This window comes from Crinia signifera, chromosome 5, assembly GCF_055691185.1.
Source record: "Crinia signifera chromosome 5, ASM5569118v1, whole genome shotgun sequence".
NCBI lineage: Eukaryota > Metazoa > Chordata > Amphibia > Anura > Myobatrachidae > Crinia > Crinia signifera.
In genome coordinates this window covers 117343964-117369150 of record NC_139221.1, presented here as the reverse complement: position 1 = coordinate 117369150, position 25187 = coordinate 117343964, and the positions used below count along the sequence as shown (strand labels likewise).

General features: G+C 43.8%; 1 protein-coding gene across 3 annotated transcripts in view; it reads left to right on the top strand.

Moving 5' to 3' along the window:
* Positions 1–566: 566 nt before the first annotated feature.
* The window catches only part of PHACTR1 (phosphatase and actin regulator 1), a 320938-nt gene continuing 296317 nt past the window's right edge, over positions 567–25187 (top strand). For all 3 annotated transcript variants that reach the window (XM_083187909.1, XM_083187905.1, XM_083187902.1), the window contains exons 1-2: positions 567–702; positions 8026–8124. In XM_083187909.1, the coding sequence (XP_083044035.1) occupies positions 8064–8124 (61 nt within the window). In that variant the 5' untranslated portion in view covers positions 567–702; positions 8026–8063. The remainder of the gene's footprint in view (positions 703–8025; positions 8125–25187) is intronic.

Genomic DNA, 25187 nt, shown 5'->3' with positions numbered 1-25187 from the left:
TTGTGTCGACATAATGACCCTGTCAACCTAAAGCTGCCCATACACGCTGCGATCCCGGCATGCGTTCCGGGCTTAAATAGCATCCATCACATCGCATTGCATGCCTTGTGCATGCCTTGTGCATGCGATGCGATGCGATGTGATGAAAAGCAAGTACAAAAAGTATGTGCAGCACATACTTTTTGTACTGTGGGATGAGGTGCTGCGGGAGCGCGCACCTCAAAGCATACATCGCACCGCTGGGAATCGCAGCGTGTATTCGCGGCATAAGTCCTAATCATCTTATTTAATTCTGATAGATTGATAGATAGATAGATAGATAGATAGATAGATAGATAGATAGAATTACAGGGTGACTGAAAATCAAAACAATGAGTAGATGTGACGCTTGAGTAACATTTGACATACAGTAATCTCTTCCATTTGAAATCCTAAATAAGTTTGTATATAAAGTGGGGTGGTGATTTTCTCCTTGTAAGGTGAGAGGCATTGAAGCTATGGCGCTCAAGGAACTCTGTTGCCATGGTTACACCTACTAGCCATTTTTATCAGTTGATCACAGGAAGTTGGTCTGATGCTATGCATTATTCATCTCAGTCCCAGTCAAAATTGTTCTTTATGCTGAGAAATTTTTCAATGACTGAAGAAGCCGGGCTTTGGAGCAGTTTTGCAGGGATTGACATCATCTCATGATACTTGGCAGTAAGTGGTGTTTATTTTCAAGCATTGCTTTTTTAAAGATTGGCATAGGAAATATAGTAAGAAGTTGTTTACATGTTACCATTGCAGCTCTAGATCAGAATTCTACAACAAGATGCATGGGGCAACATTTTGTATGCTTGGATTCTTCTTTTACATACTTTGCCTTATATACTGTAACTGTAGGTGTCTTGTATCAACACTATACTTGTGGATAACATGTACTCTAAATAATAGACTTGCATTTACAAATAGTGTGTGTGTGTGTGTGTGTGTGTGTGTGTGTGTGTGTGTGTGTGTGTGTGTGTGTGTGTGTGTTTCTATCTATCTATAGATCTGATTGATGTGTTAAAATGACATCAGCAACTCATCAGCAATAAAATAATACTTTCTATAAACATTGTTACACTGTATATTTTGTACTCTTCAGCTTGCCTGTGTGTGTTTTATAAGTAAATAAAAGATACAATGGTCTAATGGTGTGTACACACTTGTACAATTTAGACTATATTACAATTTAGACTACCTGTATACAATTTAGACTATATAGTGCAGATCTGCACTATATAGTCAATGCAGCCAAGACTTTCTGGCTGCGATATGGAAGCGCGCATCGGGATCACATCGGGAGCGCAAGGGTTAAAACCTGTGCGATCTGCATGAGATCCAGATGAGATTTTGATTATATAGTCAAAATCTCATGCACATTGTACAAGAGTGTACACACCATAATACAGACATATTTAGAAAAGTACAGTATACCAGAATAGGATTTTCCATAATGGACACAGTTACAGTAGGAGGGACTGCAGTGTTGCCCTTGTGCTAGTAGATGAATACACAGGTAAGACTGCTTCATGGGGAGATCAGTATTGCTACCAGCAGTGTTTCATTGTTATGGCATGTGTCACACACTGTACCAGCAGCCCTGCACTGCTGTGAATCGTTTACTGAATCATTAATCCTCACATCCCAGCAAGACCAAGAGAAAATGATGAACTATTGATTTGTTTTATGTTTAATTAACTTATAACTACATGGTCACTGTTATACAACAGTTTCCATTTGTTTAAACGTATACATTAGTTGCACTTGAAAATGGGTATTAATAGCCAAACGCTAGTATATTGTGACAGACAGCAGCTACTGTAGATAGAATATAATACAAGCAGCTTTTCCATGGTGAGAAATTGTACTGTACTTCATGTAAATCCCTGAATTACAATTAATAAAGGCAGCATATTATTGTGATTATTATTATCATTTATCTAGTGCAGATATATTAAATAGCACTTTACAAAGAATATTTAGTAATTCACAACAGTCCCTATCCCAGTGGGTGACACCAAATGCCAGGTCCTTCTCAGTGACAGGAGCCAGTGACATAACAAAGTACACTGTGGCTCTAGCGGTGGGGGTAGCCAACCCCGCAGGGCGCAATGTTGCAGCAGATTCCATGCTAATGACCCTCCAAAAATGGACCCTACCTTGAACAGAACAGATGCTGGAGGTCCCACTGGACCACTAGTCTCTTTCAGGGGGGCACAGTGTGTACAGAACTACCTGGAAGTGCCAGACTCCATGAGTGCCTTGTGCCCTGTGATCACCTACCCCCTCGCAACAAGCATGTGACTGCGTGGAACAAAGCCAGAAACCCCCTGTCAACAAGCATGTAACCCCCGGCAATGAGCATGTAACCTCCAGGCAATGAGAAGGAGACCCCTAGCTATGACCAAGTAATCCTCTGGCAACTACCAAGTAACCCCCTGGAAACAAGCAAGAAAGACCTGACAATGAGCATGTAACCCCTAGGAATGAGCATGTAATCTCTGGCAATGAGCAAGAAACCCATGGCAATGACCAAGAAACCCATGACAATGAGCATGTGACCCCTGGGAATAAGCAAAAAACATTTAGGTATAACAAAAATTATAGACATTTTTTGCAGGGTGGCACAATATTTTTAAGTATGCCACTGGCAGGAGCCGTGGCTGCACTGTAATATTACATGCAGCATCTGACTCCTGTTACAGTGTAGGAGCTGATACTGAAGCCACAGCAATCTGTGTGGGCAGCATCTACCCTTGGAGTGATGGAAACGGGGGTTGGGATGCTGAGCTATGCACTCTCCACTAAGCCATGCACCCGCATGCATGGACCCTCCTCTATCTCTGCTAGTGTTAGATACTGTAGGTAAGGGATGCCATTGTCCAAAAGAGCTTACAATCCTTCCCACATGGACAGATACTGTACAGATTACTTTTCCATATGTTTTGGAATTGTGAGAAGAACCTGGAATGTTTCAGTAACAAATACCGACAGTCAGAATACCAAAAGCAGAATCTCGACTATTCTGCTCAGAGTACAGACGATCTGTCTGATGAGAATTTTAACCCTACCCATAATCATCGCCACCTGCAGCCAATTCATCCCCTCCAGAAGCCTAACACTCTTCCTAGTGCTTAACCCTAACCCTGAAACTAACCCTAATACTCACCTTGGACATCCATCGGCTATAAATTGCAAACTATATCTACTGTACAAAGAATTTGGATAAACGGTAACTGTTACAAAAAAAACTACAAATTAAGCAACATTTAAGTGTATCAATTGCTCTATATTTGAAACAGTGATTCAATATAGACAATGGACGGTATTCAATGAGGCTGATTCGCCAGGTTTTTATGGCGATTTTGTGCTGTAAGGCGAATTTCTGACTAAAATGGTGAATCACCCTATTCAATGACCAGATGGCGAATACATTTCAAGGTTTTTTTCGCCATGATTCACCGAGTAGCAATCGCTATCTTTTTATGGTGAAGTGGAAGGTGAACTTTTAAAATAAAGTGTTTTGTTTTTTACAATTGGTGTCAAAAAATCAGGAATTTTATTCTGAGGAGGGGCATGCTATTTTTATTCATGTGCTGTAAGCACATGAATATATATTTAATTTAAAAATATATATATTTTTTTTTTTTTTACACAGACCAGCCAGCAGGGGGCCGGAGCCGAGCCGCTCATTAGATATTCATATATTCACTTCACCTGATCATAACATATTCATGATCGGGTGTAGTGAATATGCCCGGTCCCCTGCTGGCAACCCCGGGGGGCAGCCTGTGCTGCCTGGCTCCCGGGGAGCCCACCTCCCCCCACAAACGTTGTGGGGCAGGCAGGGAGACTTCCATCTCCCTGCCTGCCACCGTCCTCAGGCTCCCTGCGGCGTTCGCCGCAGGAGCTCATATTCGCCGGTCAGGGGCAGCGAGCCCCTGGCTCGTTGAATACCGGAGCCGGCGAGGCTCTGGAACGCGACGACCAGTGGCGAATGTGCAGCGAATCCTAAACAGGATTCGCTGCACGTCGCCGGTATTCACATTGAATACCGCCCACTGTCTTGACTCACAAAGCTCTTTCAAAGTCCAGTTTATTTGGATGTACCAACTATACTTATGTACTAGATAGGATTAACTGATTAAGGGTGGTATTAATACCGTGTTTCCCCAATAATAAGACACTGTCTTATTTTTTTTCAACCAACAAAAAACACCATAGGCCTTATTTTCAGGGGAGGTCTTATTTTAATACGGTACACATTGGCAGCAAATGTCAAAAAACAGGTGCCATCTTTGACATGCCCCAAACCCCCTTGATATGGTAAACATGCCCCTGTCCTCCTTTTAAACATGCCCCCAGTGCTCCTTGTAAACATGCCCCAGTGCCCCTTGTAAACATGCCCCCAGTTAAAGAGAGGGAACGTACCATAGCCTCCTTTACACACCTCTCCTCCTCTCTGTCTCATCAACGCCAGCGCTCCTTGCTCTGCTACAGCCGCTCTGCTGCAGCCGCGTGATGTGCGCGGCGACGTCACGTGGCTCCCGCAATGCATCCCTGGGACCGGGAGCAAAGCGGCATCTGTAGAAGCCGGAGGTCTCTAAATACCTCAGAGGTGATTGAAGATCACCTGGAGGTTAGCGGAGGTTAGCGGGGTCTTGTATTTATTGTTTTGCAATGCACAGGATTGAAATTTGAATTGGCCTTATTTTCGGGGGAGGTCTTATTTTGGACATATGTCCAAAATCTGGGGGAGGTCTTATTTTCGGGGGATGTCTTATTATCGGGGAAACACGGTATGCTCAATAGTCATCACATCTATTGCATGATATCATTTGAATTGTCAATTTTATTGTTTTTATGTGCATTTTAAGTGATTCCATTTATATGGATAACTGATTTAATTGCTATATATATTGAGATATTTCTGATTTATTAAAATTTTCTTAAATGTCTAACAAGTGCCTAATTGAGTGTGGAAAGCACTCCAAATTGTGTGTTATTTTGTATTTTAATATGTCACTAAGGAAACAGCACCTTAGTAACTTGGAGCTGCAGTCCACATCTAGACAAAGAGTATTTGGGAAAACTATACAGCATTCATTGGAAGCAGACTAGTGCCTACTATATTATTTTCTATTTTCTGTTTCTTGGTCCATACATATTGGTGTTTAGTATCCTTAATATATTAAGAAATAAAGTGAATACCTTTAACGTTTAGAATTTTATCAGTATTAATATTTGATGGGCATATTGTATAGAATTTATTGGAAAAACATTGAAGAGCAGCAGCATGCAAACCCTGTGCCTAAGCCTATATAATGTATTTATGAACGAGCAATTATTACTAGGGATGATGAGATGATTTGGTCCGAAATATACATTCCTACAGATAGCAGTCTAGGTGCAATTATATATGTCAGGCTGTGCGTGAGAGAGGATAATGTGATTTTAGTATTCACATGACACATTTAAGGTATTCACTATGTTTAACCCTTTGGGCAGTATTCAATGAGAATTTTGACGATGTGCAGCGAATCCTGTTTAGGATTCGCTGCACATTCGCCACTGCCCGCCGCGTTCCGGAGCCTCGCCGGCTCCAGTATTCAACGAGTCAGGGGCTCACTGCCCCATACTGGCGAATTTTAACTCCTGGGGCGATTTTAACATGAATAAAAATAGCATGCCCCTCCTTAGAATAAAATTCCTGATTTTTTGACACCAAATGTAAAAAGCAAAACACTTTATTTTAAAAGTTCACATTCCACTTCACCATAAAAAGATAGCGGTTACTACTCGGTGAATCATGGCGATAAAAACCTTGAAATGTATTCGCCATCTGGTCATTGAATAGGGTGATTCACCGTTTTAGTCAAAAAATCGCCTTACAGCACGAAAATAGCAAAAAAATCGCCGTAGAACATGGCGAATTAGCCTCATTGAATACTGCCCTATGAGTGCCAATTTAATTTTTCAAATTAGGTGTGAAAATTACAAAGAAAATGTATTCATCATAATGACCTGTAATGTTTACCTTGGTACTTGTTTACTAGCAGGGCGTCCACTAAGCTATTTGCTTAGTGGGCTATTCTGCGTAGTGAAATCGCATTGCACATCGCATGGCTTTTTGTGCCTTGCGATGTGTGCAATGTGATCTCAGTAGTTAATTTAGTTAATTTATTCACTGCAACCTGAGTGAAATCACATCGCAGATGAGATCAGATGAGATGAGATCAGAAGAGATGCGATCAGATGAGATGAGATCAGAAGAGATGAGATCAGATGAGATGAGATCAGAAGAGATGAGATCAGATCAGATGAGATCAGATGAGATGAGATCAGAAGAGATGAGATGAGTTCCTATGGTAAAACACCTAAAACAGCACCACTCTCCACATCACCCCGAAGTGTGGCGAGCGCAGCTGAACGCATCCTCAGACCTTTTCATACCCCCACTATCCACGTCGGCGTGGAGTTGATTTTATGTAGTTGATTTTTACGAGCCCAAAGTGTGGCAAGCTTACGCAGATTACTTTACATGTATTCCGCGTCCCCTCGCGGGGCTTGCTGCGCTCGCCACGCTTCGGGTTCGGTGGCTCACTGTGCTCGCCACACTATATAAAGTTAACTCCACACCTACGTGCATAGTGGGGGTATGAAAAGGTCGGAGGATGCGTTCACGCTTCGGGGTGACGTGAAGAGTGGTGCTGTTTTAGGTGTTTTACCATATGAACTACTGAGATCTCATCTCATCTCACATCTCACGCCACAAAAAAAGGCCATGCGATGCGATTTCACTCAGGGTGCAGTGAATAAATTAACTAAATTTACTACTGAGCGTACGTAGGAAATCTGGGCGCCCTGCTAGGAAACAAGTACCTTTACCTTATATAGGAAATATAATCTTTCTTTATACAACATATTTTTTTTAATTTGCATTTATATAACAAATGTGAGCAATGCTGGCATTTTTGAATATCTCACAGAGTTGTTGGCACTCAAATGGATAATGCGTAATTGCAAGTGCCCAGTTTGGAGGCGAGTGCCAATTTTGTAAAAATCTAAAAATAAGCTGTTCAATAATTAAATGAATATTATGACCATTAGAAAGGAAACCAAGAAGGTTAATTAAGGGTATACTTACCAATAACTGCATATATAATGCGGTTGTGGCATAGAAATACTTCATCAACTTGCAATGCAGTCTTGAAAGTGCATTTACCTAATTTTGGGTGCCAGGGAAGAGCTTCTGAAAGAGCTACAGTATCACTCTTATCTGGATTCAGAATTGGCGCAGGAACTGCAGAGAGCCTGATGGAGGGGGATACTCCATTACATTTTGCAAAAGAGTAACCATTGGCTACTATCAGCTAAGACTTTATAATGCCTGGTAAATCTGACAGCATATCAGCCACCTTAGAAATCTATTGTGGCTGCTGTATGGTTGGAAATGTCGTAACCATGCAGACACTTAGGGGGGTATTTAATCTGTGCCAGTATTTCGTGACAGGTGGAAATATCGGCACTCACCTATTTAATGTTGCCGTTAACAACAGCACTGAAGGGTGTCAGAGCTGAGGTTTTTAATAGTCGGATCTGTGTTGTCAAAAATAACCGCGGATTGACGAATTAACTGCTGTTTTTCACCAATCCTTGTCCACTTTCTCCGACATGGGAACGTCCATTGTTTGGGTGTCCCCATGCAAACGATGGGTGTTCCCATGTATATGCGACCATGACGCAGTGTGCCGGGGGTGGGCGTCCTACGTTACAGAAAAATCCTGTGTCACAATTCAAACAGCCCCATAGTGATTCTAACTGGGGGGGGGGTGTCACCTGATCTCTGCCATACTGTATGTCTCAATGAAAAGTTCTACATCTGTAAATGGATCCAAAATACTCAATAACAAAAATAAATAAAAAAAGTTTATCTCCTAATAGATTGACCAGCTTATTTATGAAATGCTTGCTCATTGAATTTTTCTATTTATTTAGGATTCCGATAATAAATTGACTGCTTTAGATACCTAAAGATGACGAACTTTTTGGATGTGGATTCTATACCAAGGCTTTTATTCAGCCAAGGAGCTCAAGGTAACATTGCCTTAAGCAGACTCAAAAAACTTCTGTTGTATTGTAATTTTGTTATTAAAATGTTGATGTTCTTATATAAGCCCAATGAATTGCTGATATTCACCTGCCAGGTAGCGTTGCAGATACCTACTGTATGTTTCCCTGTGCTATAAAATACAGATAACTGCATGGGGTTTTCTTTTGGGAAAATGTGTATGCTCATTGATTACTATTCTACTATTGCAATGTTCTAATTTATTTAGTGTAATCATCTGATTGTCCAAGAAAGTAATTATAGCAACACATCCAGAGCCTCTGCCAGGAAATACAATTCTGACAATATGTGGGTGTAAGAGAAGTAGCGGAACATTGACTGCAGTCAAGTGCTGTGTGTGTGTCATGTGGAAGACAGCAGCACCAGAGGAAAGAGAAACAAAACTGTCATATGCAGAACAGAAACATTGCTAGAGAATCTGTCTTTCATTCCCTCCTTGCACAATTGTGTGAAATAAGACAACATAAGATATATGTTCATTCAGAACACTGCATTTGCCATTTCAGCAGTGAGATACAGTATTGGCAATTAGTTATGTTTGCTCATTTTTTAATTAACTGCAGGGTAATTGATCAGCCGGGACTATTCGAGGACAACCCATGATTGCAGGCTGCACTTACCACAGAATTTGGTTTCAGCTTGAGGGAAGCTCAGAAACATAAATCCAGAGCCGGCCCTAGCCTAAATAACACCCTAGGCAAGATTTTGGCTGGTGCCCCCTAGCAACGCCACTAGTTCTGCCTCTGACCCTGCTCCCCTTTCCCAGCACCATCAACCCTCATCATAGCAGTCATCATTTTGGTGCTCCTACCCGCAATATTTTATGCCATGCAACTCCTGGCCAGTTCTGCTATCGTTGGGTGCCTTTTTTTGCTGAAAATTCGTCTTATTTGCATTGTTATGTGACCAGGACACACAAGGAGCTTCCATTGATTAACATGATATGTGGCATGTCTATATTCTGTGTGCGACTGTAGCTTTACCTGCTTACAGAATGCTATGTTACAGTGATTTCCATGAATACACTATTTCATATGCAGATACAGCCTCACTCACACACAGAATGTAGGCATGCTGCATATCATTTTAATCAGCAGAAGCTGCTGATGCCCCAAGGCATTCCAAATGCCCTAGGCAATTGCCTAGTTTGCCTATGCCTAAGGCCGGCTCTGCATAAATCCATGATAAGTGCCCTTATCACAGGTGCCACAAACACGTTAACCCATAGCTCTGGATACTTTCTGAAACCTATGGGTTAACGCACATTAGCCGCAATTTTGGTGTGCGAGGAAAAAGGGTTTTAATTGAATAGCCTTTCCTGCTAAATTATCAAGTCTCATTGCATCTGAGCCCATAGCATCTGTCAGTGAAACACTTTTCAGTTTATAGTAAACTTACATTGAGATATATATTCATTAGAATACACAGAGAACCCCTTGTTCCTAGTGTTTAAGCATATAAAGCAACTTTATCTACTATTATTTGTAACGAATTATCAATCCAAGCTAGTTGGAATATAGTCTATAATGCCAACCTCACTTGTTATGAAAAGTTGGAGAGAGATAAAGCACTCATCAATAGGCTTCTTAATGGCATATTATAGCCTGCATTTGGAAAATGACAGGGGCTGATTGCCTGGTACTTTATCTCTCTTTACTTTATCACTCTCCAAGGCACAGTACATCTTTATCTCTTGTCAAGATCATACAGATGTAACATGTTTGTGTCAGGCTAGACTTTTGCTCTCAACATCATTATTTGCCTAATTGCTTGTTCTTAGGGTTTCTGCTCATTTTGAAGGGATTCCGCTCCACCAAAATGGCCGCCACCTTCTCTTGCATGCTGTAATAACTGTTTCCTCTGAAGCGGCAGCCAAATTTGCAGGGACATTTTCAATCGGGACAGGCGCGATGGGAGAGCAGACAAGTATCTGCATGCCTAGGCAGTGGCATAGCAATAGCATTAGTGGCCAAATGCCACCCAGTGACTCAAGCCGCCATGGGTTCTGTGAGGGCTATTGCTATGCCACTGTGAATGAGGAAACTCTATACTGGGACCAGAGTGCTCCTTAAAATCTATGGTCCACTCAGATGAAATTGGGACATTTCTAATATTTTACTGATAGGCTTGTTGAGGGCATGGGTTTACCTGATCTGAATGGAATAAAAACTGCACGTTATCTCCTGAGAAGATTAGCAGTACAAACTGTGTGATAAAACTGAAGTAAAAACAAAAAAAAACATCCAGGCATTTATCTGCGGATACTAAAACTTTTCATTAAAAAAACATACAAAAAAATCTATATTTATTCTATGTTTTTGTATACAAACATGTATAAACCTGTAGAGCTAGCAACATAAAAATATCATATTTAGTGCTTAGCTACCTGCCTGAGCTCTGAATATGGAAAATGATCACCTTAGTGCAGCGGTTCTCAAACTGTGGGTCCTGACCCCAAAGTGGGTCCCGACCACCTCAACATGGGGTCACGACTCCATGTTTCTGGCCATCAGACTAATGTGTTTGTTGAGGGGGGACAGGGGATAACTCATTAAGTAAACACCCTCTGCTTCCCTCTTCTATCACCCTACCCCCTTTTCCATCCCCTCATTACCCACTGCCTCCCTGTTACAATAGTGGTCACTTCACTTCACTGTCCACACATGTGGCGGCCATTCTGTGGTAACTTGCTGGGGTCCTGTAATAATACTTATTGTCTGACGTGGTCCCAGGGCAAATAGTTTGAGAACCCCTGCCTTGTTGGAATAGTCTCGCATCAGAGGTGGTAAAGGCAAATACAGTAGAGCAGTTTAAGCACCCTCTTAGTGGTAGCAAGCGCACCATCGAGATGAGGCGCAACGTTAGGATTTTATTATATAGGATAACAATAATTTATTTTGTTTAAACTCAGAGCCGTAACTTTATTTGTTGTACATTTCCTCAAATACATTAAATATGTGCAGCATAAGCAGTGCTCTTACAGTACTGTTGTCGCTCCTCATGTTTTCTCCCCTGATCATTTCCTGCTGGATTTAGTACAGCAGGTGTTTAGCAACTACATCATACAATTCAGTCTATAATACATGGTATTCTTATGCTGCATAATACGTCTGAGTCACATGGTATAACAGCAGCTACCGCTTCATGTACTTATGAAGAGTATAGGTTCAAAAATGAGACACGTCTGTAAAAACTGCTAGACATTGCCGGAATGAGTCATCAAAGTAATGGTTGTCATGACAACAACAACTTTTTTAAAGGTCAGTTCATGATTTAAGAAATAATAATTAGATGGTTAGGTTAGATTAATAGAGCACAACTAGATGGAAATTCAACCTCCTGTTTACCTTCAATCAATCTAGCTGCCTCAAGGTTTTTATTTAGCCAATTATCACCATACAGTAGCTTCCCACGGTAGCAGCAGCATTCAATTCTAAGATTTATCAGCAAACCGATAAAATCTTCCTACCACACATACGCTGTGTATACAATGTCCTCAAATTCTGCTTCTAAGAGCTGTTTTGACCTCTATATTGGTTAAAAATATATATATTTTTTTTTAAAAGGTTGTTTGGAAACTTGTAAACATCATGCAGTTTATGCCAAACCACATAGTAAAAGCTGATGTACCACGGCAGTGGGTGACAGGGTAACAATATGAAACATGGCAGTGGGTGACAGAGAGAGGCAGAGGGTGACAATGAGAGGTAGGGTTGAGGCCGAGTTTGACAGGGAAAAACAGTGGGTGACAGGAACAGTGTGACCTTAGTTCTCGGGGGCTCTGGTGCACTGCACATTCTGTACCAGCAGTAGTTTTGTCTCTGGTACAATATACAGTATGGTTTGTGGTTTGCTGCTACTGTGCTAAGCTTAGCAGGCCAGGCCACTGCCATCCCACCATGGTCTCTTGCCTTTTGAAATAAAAGTGGATTGTCACACTGTTCTGAAACAAAAAGATATTGTAAATAGAATACCATGCGCACAAGCTGCCAATAAGGTACAATATTTGGTAATATGAATCACCTATTCATACAGACTAGAGATACAATACCATTATTGGTACACTTTTCTGAAAGACTTATAAAAAACGATTCCAACATTTAAGGCTTATTCCGGACATAAAGCTCTAGGTGGAAGGCAGGGGGAGTGTGGTGCAACAATTCCCATCATTGACTATGTTCCCCCCCTGCTCAATGCTGTGATTGTGAAATGACAGTTAGGGGCCAATTGCATGGTGGTTTTCCACTCTCCACTTTATCATTTTTTGAAGCTTAATAAATATGGCCCAAAGTGCCTCCATTTTCCCTCTGATCTTACCAGGGTTGCACTGCTCCACAGGGGTAAAGTGGAAACCCTCAGTGAGCCCCACTGCCTGGGGAACCACCTCTTCCTCTAAGGATCAGGTTCCAGACCTTGCATATAAATTATACATTATAAATATGTTACATTATACTGCAACTGACTGTGGTGTATTCCCTACAGTGCAGTGCTGTTATTAATCTGGTTCATTATAATGCATGCAGAGCAGTATTTACTATATATATTTATCAAGGGCCCAGACCATGCACTCTGTAAAGGTTAGCTACACCCCCTCTAGAGACTGTCCACACCCTTGAACGTAGGCCCCTACTGCTACATTTCTCCATTGGGCCCTGCATGCCCCAGTCCAACACTGGATCCCACATGCTCTAACTCTACCTGTGTGCAAGTGATGGGCCAATGTATGAAGCAGTGATAAGGGAGTAGAAGTGAGTCAGTGGAATCTCAGCTGCTCTGTATAATTTTATAGTATGCAAATTATAAATGCTACTTCAGTGCTGATTGGATGACATGGGTAACATCTCCACTGGCTTGCTTCTCTTCTCCTATAACCATTTCTTACTGTACATTTTCCCCACAGTCTCTGAATATGTATACATAGTGCTACAGCCACAGTTTTTTTTCCAAATCAAGCCCTGTTCTGCATACATGCATGGGGACAGATGTATTAAGCCTGGTGAATGATAAAGTGGAAGGTGATAATGTTCCAGCCAATCATCTCCTCACTGTCAAGTTGCAGGCATGGGGGCAGATGTATTACGCCTTGTGAAGACATAAAGTGGAAAGAGATAATGCACCAACCAATCAGCTGTGTTTGAAACATGACACTTAGGAGTTGATTGGCTGGTGCGTTATCGCCTTTCACTTTATCTACACTTTTTTTGAAAAAAAAGTTTGAAAAATGACAGTTAGGTTCTGACTGGATGCTCCGTTATCACTGGCCACTTTGGGATGCCTTGGGATACTTTCAGAGGTGCCAAGGATTGGTGGTCTAGGACCAATTCAAATTATTTATGGTCAATGTAATAGAGAAAACCAGAGTTGGTGGCTTCCAATCATAACATATATGGATAAACAGAAGGGAATCCTGTCCCTCACCTCTTATCTGACCCTTAAGATCACATATAAAAACAATTCACCTCATTTAAAATTTTGCTCAATAAGAAAAGTTTGGCCTAGGGGTGCCATAAATTTTTTTGCTGTGATTCAAAAAGGTTTGGGAACCCCTGGACTACACCCTTCTTGGCAATTTATACACACATTTTTGGACAACAGCAGGCAGTGGGGCAGATGTATTAAGCTTTAACAAGAGACAAATCGGTACTCTTTACCTAGAAGGGCGCCCACGATTTTGATCGTGGGCATCGTAAGGAAAAAAAATTGCGTCGGTCGCATCGCATGTGACCAAAAAATCGCATGCGATGCGACCGACGCGATGACCGCGATTTCCCATAGGGAACAATGTTAAATGTCCCAATTGACCCGATTTTCCATAGGGAACAATGTTAAATGGCCCACAGAGGCCAAATAGGCACCCTCAAGTGTGAAATGGGCCCCCCAATTGTTAACGCCACCCCACGATCAACGTGAACCGGAAGCGCGGCGAGCGCAGCGAGCCCGCGAGGGGCGGTGGTACGCGTCCTACGACCTTTTGATACCCCCACTATCCACGTCGGCGTGGAGTTGAGAATAGAAAGTGTGGCGAGCGCAGCGAGCCACCGAGCCCGAAGCACGGTGAGCGCAGCGAGCCCCGCGAGGGGACGCGGACACCTTCACAGGTATACTCGTCCCCTCGCGGGCTTCACAGGTGTCCGCGTCCCCTCGCCACGCTTCGGGCTCGGTGGCTCGCTACACTCGCCACACTTTCTATTCTCAACTCCACGCCGACGTGGATAGTGGGGGTATGAAAAGGTCGGAGGACGCGTACCGCCGCCCCTCGCGGGCTCGCTGCGCTCGCCACGCTTCGGGTTGACGTTGATCGTGGGGTGGCGTTAACAATTGGGGGGCCATTTCACACTTCAGGGTGCCTATTTGGCCTCTGTGGGCCTTTTAACATTGTTCCCTATGGAAAATCGTGTCAATTGGGACATTTAACATTGTTCCCTATGGGAAATCGCGGTCATCGTGTCGGTCGCATCGCATGCGATTTTTTTGGTACATGCGATGGCCGCGATGGGCGCCCTTCTAGGTAAAGAGTACCGATAAATCCAAGGGTGATAAGGAGAGATAAATGTCCAGCCAATTACCTGCTGACTGCCATGTTACAGGCTGTGTTTGAAAAAAGTCAGTAAGGAGCTGATTGGCTGGACATTTCTCTCTCCTTATCACCCTTGCATTTATCTCTTGTTAAGGCTTAAGGCCCCCATACACTATGCGATTTTCGTCCGATTTCATCCGATTTCGGCCCTTTGGGCCGATAAATTGGGTGAAATCGGACCAAAATCGCATGTGTTTGACATCTGATCTGATCTGATGCGCGGTCCCGCGCGCATCGGATCGGATCACGGCGTCGGACCTGCAAAACATAAGGTATAACAGAATCTGAGCCATCATGGGTGCTTTTTAGCACCCACGATGATCAGATCCGAGCAGCGCCCCCCCCCGCATTGACGGCTCCCGGCGGAGGTAGTGCAGGCGGGGACCGCAGGCGTCGCAGAGCAGAGACCGTCGGCGCGGCGGGAGAATAGGAAGAAATCCTATTCAAAAGACCGGACGGCCGCTGATTGGCTGAGCTCAGCAGCCGCCCAGTCTTTTGAATAAGATTTCTTTCTATTCTCCCGCCGCGCCGACAGTCTCTGCTCTGCGACGCCTGCGGTCCCCGCCTGCACTACCTCCGCAGGGAGCCGTCAATGCGGGGGGGGGCGTTGCTAGTAAGACAGGGGGGCGCTGCTGGGGACACAGAGTTGGCAGTACAAGAGCCGGGCAGGAAAAGCTGTCAGCGCTCAGCCAATCACAGGCTGCCCATTCATTGTATGGGCTTTTTTTCCCAGCACTGACAGTTCCCGCCTCCCCCTGCCCGGCTCTGTCACTGTCCCCCGCAGCGTCCCCTGCACGCTGCCTTAGCAGTGCCCCCCACCAGCAGCCCTATTCTGCAGCCCCCCCCTGCTCCCCGGGTTTACATGTGATAAATTGAGACGATTTATCACATGTAAAAAATGGCACATCAAGTGCCAATCTTATCAAGCTCCCCCGGGGAGCTGCCGGGCAAGCTCAGGGGGAAGTTAGGGGCGACTTGTCCTCAGGACAAGTCGCCCTAGTGTATGGGGGCCTTTAATACATCTTCCCCAGTATGTTTTGCCATTCCACCTTAAGTACAGTATGTAACGTGGCCTAGAATGCACCCGTTGCTCCAATTTGTTTAAGTGGTTCAAAATGAGGTTAAGATCTATAGACAGTCCATCCGGGTTACCGGCTTAGTACATCTGGCCCATGGACACTTGTGTGCCTCTAGGTTTCTGCTTTCCATCACCAGTCCCACAAACAATACAATTGCGGAATCAAAATTTCCATAATAAACTGTATCAGGATATGAAGAAATAGAAAAATAACACCAACAATTTAATAACTTCCATTTGTTAAAGCATATAAGAGTAAATTGGAAGAATCATTTCTCAAGAATAGACAGGATAATGAGTTATCTGTACTCAGCCCTGCAAACCGATTAGAAATGTATTTGTTAACATAAATAGCTTTCCTGTAGATAAAAGATACACTATAGTGATTTATTCTTCTTACCTGTGTTCTTGAACTGCTGTTAACAGTTTACTAATTTCTAAGTGACAAGTAATTGCCATGGCAACCATAGTTAAATGACATGTAATATAGGGAACAAAAAGGCTTTTGGTTGCCTCTATTTTTCTGCTTAAGTTCACCCCAGTCAACCCGTGTCAGGAATCGCGGTGTACATCCACATCTGCAGCAGCGTCTGTTACATGTGGGCTGGTGCATCTTGCAGCGCAGACCTGCGGGCAGCTTCATCTTTGGCCACAGTTCATGGCTGGATGTTCCCCCTAGTTCCCCAGGGCCTAGTCGGCATCTCACCTTGATCCCACACCGGTCCCCCACTGCATGGGTGCTGCCATGATACCTGAGATCAGCTGTCAGGTTTTGTCCATTATCCACCTTGATAAAGCTGGCATTTAGTCCCAGTGAAACGCCTTGGTGCCCCCCCCTGCTCCCCGGGTTTACATGTGATAAATTGAGACGATTTATCACATGTAAAAAATGGCACATCAAGTGCCAATCTTATCAAGCTCCCCCGGGGAGCTGCCGGGCAAGCTCAGGGGGAAGTTAGGGGCGACTTGTCCTCAGGACAAGTCGCCCTAGTGTATGGGGGCCTTTAATACATCTTCCCCAGTATGTTTTGCCATTCCACCTTAAGTACAGTATGTAACGTGGCCTAGAATGCACCCGTTGCTCCAATTTGTTTAAGTGGTTCAAAATGAGGTTAAGATCTATAGACAGTCCATCCGGGTTACCGGCTTAGTACATCTGGCCCATGGACACTTGTGTGCCTCTAGGTTTCTGCTTTCCATCACCAGTCCCACAAACAATACAATTGCGGAATCAAAATTTCCATAATAAACTGTATCAGGATATGAAGAAATAGAAAAATAACACCAACAATTTAATAACTTCCATTTGTTAAAGCATATAAGAGTAAATTGGAAGAATCATTTCTCAAGAATAGACAGGATAATGAGTTATCTGTACTCAGCCCTGCAAACCGATTAGAAATGTATTTGTTAACATAAATAGCTTTCCTGTAGATAAAAGATACACTATAGTGATTTATTCTTCTTACCTGTGTTCTTGAACTGCTGTTAACAGTTTACTAATTTCTAAGTGACAAGTAATTGCCATGGCAACCATAGTTAAATGACATGTAATATAGGGAACAAAAAGGCTTTTGGTTGCCTCTATTTTTCTGCTTAAGTTCACCCCAGTCAACCCGTGTCAGGAATCGCGGTGTACATCCACATCTGCAGCAGCGTCTGTTACATGTGGGCTGGTGCATCTTGCAGCGCAGACCTGCGGGCAGCTTCATCTTTGGCCACAGTTCATGGCTGGATGTTCCCCCTAGTTCCCCAGGGCCTAGTCGGCATCTCACCTTGATCCCACACCGGTCCCCCACTGCATGGGTGCTGCCATGATACCTGAGATCAGCTGTCAGGTTTTGTCCATTATCCACCTTGATAAAGCTGGCATTTAGTCCCAGTGAAACGCCTTGGTGCCCCCCCCTGCTCCCCGGGTTTACATGTGATAAATTGAGACGATTTATCACATGTAAAAAATGGCACATCAAGTGCCAATCTTATCAAGCTCCCCCGGGGAGCTGCCGGGCAAGCTCAGGGGGAAGTTAGGGGCGACTTGTCCTCAGGACAAGTCGCCCTAGTGTATGGGGGCCTTTAATACATCTTCCCCAGTATGTTTTGCCATTCCACCTTAAGTACAGTATGTAACGTGGCCTAGAATGCACCCGTTGCTCCAATTTGTTTAAGTGGTTCAAAATGAGGTTAAGATCTATAGACAGTCCATCCGGGTTACCGGCTTAGTACATCTGGCCCATGGACACTTGTGTGCCTCTAGGTTTCTGCTTTCCATCACCAGTCCCACAAACAATACAATTGCGGAATCAAAATTTCCATAATAAACTGTATCAGGATATGAAGAAATAGAAAAATAACACCAACAATTTAATAACTTCCATTTGTTAAAGCATATAAGAGTAAATTGGAAGAATCATTTCTCAAGAATAGACAGGATAATGAGTTATCTGTACTCAGCCCTGCAAACCGATTAGAAATGTATTTGTTAACATAAATAGCTTTCCTGTAGATAAAAGATACACTATAGTGATTTATTCTTCTTACCTGTGTTCTTGAACTGCTGTTAACAGTTTACTAATTTCTAAGTGACAAGTAATTGCCATGGCAACCATAGTTAAATGACATGTAATATAGGGAACAAAAAGGCTTTTGGTTGCCTCTATTTTTCTGCTTAAGTTCACCCCAGTCAACCCGTGTCAGGAATCGCGGTGTACATCCACATCTGCAGCAGCGTCTGTTACATGTGGGCTGGTGCATCTTGCAGCGCAGACCTGCGGGCAGCTTCATCTTTGGCCACAGTTCATGGCTGGATGTTCCCCCTAGTTCCCCAGGGCCTAGTCGGCATCTCACCTTGATCCCACACCGGTCCCCCACTGCATGGGTGCTGCCATGATACCTGAGATCAGCTGTCAGGTTTTGTCCATTATCCACCTTGATAAAGCTGGCATTTAGTCCCAGTGAAACGCCTTGGTGCCCCCCCCCTGCTCCCCGGGTTTACATGTGATAAATTGAGACGATTTATCACATGTAAAAAATGGCACATCAAGTGCCAATCTTATCAAGCTCCCCCGGGGAGCTGCCGGGCAAGCTCAGGGGGAAGTTAGGGGCGACTTGTCCTCAGGACAAGTCGCCCTAGTGTATGGGGGCCTTTAATACATCTTCCCCAGTATGTTTTGCCATTCCACCTTAAGTACAGTATGTAACGTGGCCTAGAATGCACCCGTTGCTCCAATTTGTTTAAGTGGTTCAAAATGAGGTTAAGATCTATAGACAGTCCATCCGGGTTACCGGCTTAGTACATCTGGCCCATGGACACTTGTGTGCCTCTAGGTTTCTGCTTTCCATCACCAGTCCCACAAACAATACAATTGCGGAATCAAAATTTCCATAATAAACTGTATCAGGATATGAAGAAATAGAAAAATAACACCAACAATTTAATAACTTCCATTTGTTAAAGCATATAAGAGTAAATTGGAAGAATCATTTCTCAAGAATAGACAGGATAATGAGTTATCTGTACTCAGCCCTGCAAACCGATTAGAAATGTATTTGTTAACATAAATAGCTTTCCTGTAGATAAAAGATACACTATAGTGATTTATTCTTCTTACCTGTGTTCTTGAACTGCTGTTAACAGTTTACTAATTTCTAAGTGACAAGTAATTGCCATGGCAACCATAGTTAAATGACATGTAATATAGGGAACAAAAAGGCTTTTGGTTGCCTCTATTTTTCTGCTTAAGTTCACCCCAGTCAACCCGTGTCAGGAATCGCGGTGTACATCCACATCTGCAGCAGCGTCTGTTACATGTGGGCTGGTGCATCTTGCAGCGCAGACCTGCGGGCAGCTTCATCTTTGGCCACAGTTCATGGCTGGATGTTCCCCCTAGTTCCCCAGGGCCTAGTCGGCATCTCACCTTGATCCCACACCGGTCCCCCACTGCATGGGTGCTGCCATGATACCTGAGATCAGCTGTCAGGTTTTGTCCATTATCCACCTTGATAAAGCTGGCATTTAGTCCCAGTGAAACGCCTTGGTGCCCCCCCCTGCTCCCCGGGTTTACATGTGATAAATTGAGACGATTTATCACATGTAAAAAATGGCACATCAAGTGCCAATCTTATCAAGCTCCCCCGGGGAGCTGCCGGGCAAGCTCAGGGGGAAGTTAGGGGCGACTTGTCCTCAGGACAAGTCGCCCTAGTGTATGGGGGCCTTTAATACATCTTCCCCAGTATGTTTTGCCATTCCACCTTAAGTACAGTATGTAACGTGGCCTAGAATGCACCCGTTGCTCCAATTTGTTTAAGTGGTTCAAAATGAGGTTAAGATCTATAGACAGTCCATCCGGGTTACCGGCTTAGTACATCTGGCCCATGGACACTTGTGTGCCTCTAGGTTTCTGCTTTCCATCACCAGTCCCACAAACAATACAATTGCGGAATCAAAATTTCCATAATAAACTGTATCAGGATATGAAGAAATAGAAAAATAACACCAACAATTTAATAACTTCCATTTGTTAAAGCATATAAGAGTAAATTGGAAGAATCATTTCTCAAGAATAGACAGGATAATGAGTTACAGTATCTGTACTCAGCCCTGCAAACCGATTAGAAATGTATTTGTTAACATAAATAGCTTTCCTGTAGATAAAAGATACACTATAGTGATTTATTCTTCTTACCTGTGTTCTTGAACTGCTGTTAACAGTTTACTAATTTCTAAGTGACAAGTAATTGCCATGGCAACCATAGTTAAATGACATGTAATATAGGGAACAAAAAGGCTTTTGGTTGCCTCTATTTTTCTGCTTAAGTTCACCCCAGTCAACCCGTGTCAGGAATCGCGGTGTACATCCACATCTGCAGCAGCGTCTGTTACATGTGGGCTGGTGCATCTTGCAGCGCAGACCTGCGGGCAGCTTCATCTTTGGCCACAGTTCATGGCTGGATGTTCCCCCTAGTTCCCCAGGGCCTAGTCGGCATCTCACCTTGATCCCACACCGGTCCCCCACTGCATGGGTGCTGCCATGATACCTGAGATCAGCTGTCAGGTTTTGTCCATTATCCACCTTGATAAAGCTGGCATTTAGTCCCAGTGAAACGCCTTGGTGCCCCCCCCCCCCCCCCCCCCCCTGGTTTGGACCTCTGAGTGGTACTTTGGAACTTTCCTGCTCAATCATCTGATCACCTTGGTTTACCCACCATACCCGGCTTGGAAGCTACAGACCACCACCATCGGGTTAATTCATCGCATTCTGGTTGAGGTTTAAGATTGGTCCTATCATCAACATCTTTCAGGACCGATCCCTCCAGCGACACCCGGAACAATCTTTCAATTGGACTGTAATCCATCGGGACTCACTCCTACGGATCAGTGCAGGTCATATACTTTGATCCCCCCCCCACACCAATTGGTCCAACCAACACTTGCCAATCTTTTGCCCCATTGACTCAAGTTGTCATGATTTTATTGATATAATATATTTTTAATTGTGTAATAAATTGTTATATTATACATTTGTAGTGTCTTTCACTGTTAGCGCTGCTTAAACCACACTTTTTTCTTTGCATCCTCTAAGGGTTTGACCTTCCCCTTACATAAGCAGCCGCTTTAGGAAAACAGCTTTGGTACCAGCGCTCAATTTTTTCAACCCAGGTTGAATCTCCTTTTTGTTTGTCCATTATCCTGTCTGCAAACATTGATCCACTGACCTGTGCACTTGATCACATAGTCAAGGTGTACACAGGTACTTCCTGGGTTAATTGATGCTGTGGCTTGCAGCCAATCACATGCAGGCATGGGGGATATAAGCCAGACTCCCAGCATCCTAAGTTGCCTTGAATAACTTGTCTGTTCCCCGAGTTGTCTACAGAGTCAGCGTTCTAAGGCTCCAGGCTAATCCCTGCTTCATTACTCCAGAGTACTTGTGCACCTGTGAGCTACTGCTGTTGCTGCTGCTTGCAGTTTCCTGGTTAACTCCCCATCTGCCAGATGCCCTTCTAGGCTTTAAAATCACAAGCCTCCTCCTGAAGATGTCTGTGCTTGTTTCAGGATATTCCTAGCAGAGTTCACCTATCGGCTCCCAGGCCGCATCACCTATCGGCTCTCATGCCGCATCACCTATCGGCTCCCAGGACGTATCACCTATCGGCTCTCAGGCCACATCAAATAATGGCTCCCAGACCACGCCCCTAATGACTCCAAGGCCACATCACCTATCGGCTCCCAGGCTGCATCACCTAATGGCTTTCAGGCCGCGTCACCTAATGGCTCCCAGGCTGCATTACCCATTGGCTCCCATGCCAGATACCCCTTCGGTTCCCAGACCGACTACCACTGTTACCAGTACTTCAGCTACATTTGCATCATCAAGTGATATACAGTATCTGAAGACATACAGTACTCATTCCGTAGAGTGTCCTGTACCTTAATCCCCAGTCAACTGTGTGTAGAGGACCAGGGCAGGGAGCCGCAACCTACTCATTGGGTGCAGTGAAGACCAAAGCTCCTTGCGGGGGTGAAGACCGCGCCTCTGTTCCTGGTTACTGTCAACACTCTGCCCAGCTGCTCCCTTGCACCTCACCATTCTTCATTCGCTGTATGTCATCCAGCCTCATTAAACCACGAAGTTTCCTGCATCCCACTGTATCAGTGATTGCCGGTGGGCTCCATCTCCCGCAGCAGCAGCGACAAGTGCACCATTGCTTGCTGCATCACTGGCTATGCAATACCAGATGGGAGCTGCCGAAGCAGCCCATAAAGGCATCTCAGAGGGAGGTATCACCTCCAATGGGACTGCCTTGGGTGACTGGCATGTCAGACTTCCCAAAGAAAGTGATTGCCAGTCACAGTGAAGCCAGTGCAGGCTCACGGACTGAATCTGCCATCACTTGTTCAGGACACAGTGGTGGATTTTACCTGGGAGGGCTGCAGTCTTGCAGCCCATAGGTAAACACCACCACTGTATCACATCATTGACTGGGATACAGTCAATGAACTGTGCAGGAGCAGCTAGTGTGTGGCAGAGCTCTATTGGATGAGCAGCAGTCATATTTGTGTCCCACGGCAAGCCACAATGGTTCTGCTATATATGCAGCTCATACTTGCCTACCCTCCCGGAATGGCTGGAAGGGTCCCGCATTTTCACCGTAGCAACTGCTCCCCCTCTCCCCAGTTTCTTAAAATATTAATTTCGCGCAAATTGATGCTGCGACCTGTCATGGGGGCGGGGCTTGGTGACAACAGCCACGCCCCACCCCAAAACGAAGACTTTTCCAGCCCCCTTTCACTCCTCTCTGGGCTTCTCCCGGAGAGGAGTTTCAAAAAGTCGGCAGGTATGATGCAGCTGCCCCTTCAGGGCTTGGAGCCTGGAAGCATCGCCTCCGTTGGCTCTAGGAGTTACGCCCCTGTCCCCTCCACATTTCCTGCTATCATACTGTTCTGTACATGGATCAGGTGACTTTGTTTCTGGAACAAGCTTAAGTGCTGGCATGCAAAGTCAATCCTAATGAGACTGTCCAGGAATACAGTTTCAGTTTCCACTGCACAGGGAGATTTTTTAATAGAAAACCTGAGGTATAGAAAACCCTAAAAATCTACATTATGCTATTCGATCCACCACTGCTGCCACCACTCACCTCCTCGCTGCTGACACACCGAATGAGTCATTTCAGCTACTGCCAGTGTCAAGGTGCCAAGTCTGACAGATTCCCTGATTTTTCAACCGTGAACCATACTCGCTGGAATGGAATTCACTGCCAGGATCCTAGCTGGGATGAGTATAAAGTGTGAAGTCTTTTTTGTATACGTTATATCAGCACACTGTTTAGTACTAGTACAGCAGGCACAGCGGCAGCATGTATCCCCCCCCCCCCCCCCCCCTCTCTCTCTTTTGCCCTATTGCAATGTAAGGGGTGCTGCGACTACATCAGGGTCATTGAACATGTGTGTTTTCAGGAGAAAATGTGCTTTTAATCAGTTGATCTAATTAGATCACTGAGGAAGCTGCTGATGTGGTCTATATAGGTGGAGAAACGCATATTTGAACTGTAGTGCGGAGAGCAACTATGGTAGAAGGGGAGCTGCACACCTGGACACTCTATTCAAAGTACACCAGGATTCTACACATAGCCATTGGAGGAAACACATTGTGCGGGACTGGTATTTATAAGGATTTCTGTCTCACATTCTGCAAGTGTATGCCCAAATTTTAGCCATCTCTAGCCTCCTACATACAGCCATTTATGCCAGAGACATTGTGGGCCTTATTCTAGTTCACTCTTAGAGGCAAAGTCCTTCTCAGATGGACAAAACCATGTACACTGCAGGGGGGAAGATGTAACAGGTGCAGATAGAATTAGATTTGGGTGAGTTATTTTGTTTCTGTGCAGGGAAAATACTGACTGCTTTATTTTTACACTGCAATATAGATCTCCCTTTGAAGAAAAACCCCACCCAAATCTAGTTCTCTCTGCACATGGTATATCTGCCCCACCAGCAGTGCACATGCTTTTGTACACTTGAGAAGGAATTTGCCTCTAAGAGTGAACTAGAATAAGGCCCTATGTGTGATGTATGTTACATGTTGTTAGTCTTGTCTGTCTAATGTATAGATATATCATGAAGTGCACTTAAAATTATGTTTTATGAAATGTATTTTTAATAGATTGCTATATATGTTAAAATTGCTATTTGATTAATCATTTTAGTGAGCACAGCTGCACCTCTAATTAGTGACTGTGAGCTGATGCCACAGAAACTATAAACCCCAGTAGTTTATATATAAAACTTGTATATACAAAATGTATATTTACTTACCAAGTATATAACTACATGTCTATTAATATAACATCGATGACATGGAATTAGTTCAATAATACACTTTAGTTAACAAATTCTGTACTAATTATTTAAATAAACACAAAACTCTGCACTGTATATTATTTACTGAAGCAATTGAAGAAATTGCCAGCAGGTGGCGCATGTCCTGTATTCAGTATTTTCACAACGCTCATTGAACATAGATGCTAATACTAATGGTTTTGTGAAATATCACAGGTGTAGATGCTCCCTCTAGTGGTCACATCTTCAGGTACGAAATATACTGTTTTCAAACATACAGTATACTATGCAGTACAATTGTACAAAACATAATAAATTAAAATAAGTTGAAAAATAAACTATTGGAAATCCATTAAAGGGTACTTGTTTCCTAGCACGGCACCCAGATTTCATACTTACGGCACCATAGGGAAATCGAATCGCATGTGTGGCATGCGATGCGATTTTTTTAATTTACTTTTTTACATATCTTTTAATATGGCCATTGTACCCCACTATATCGCATTGCATCACATGTCACGCAAAATCACAT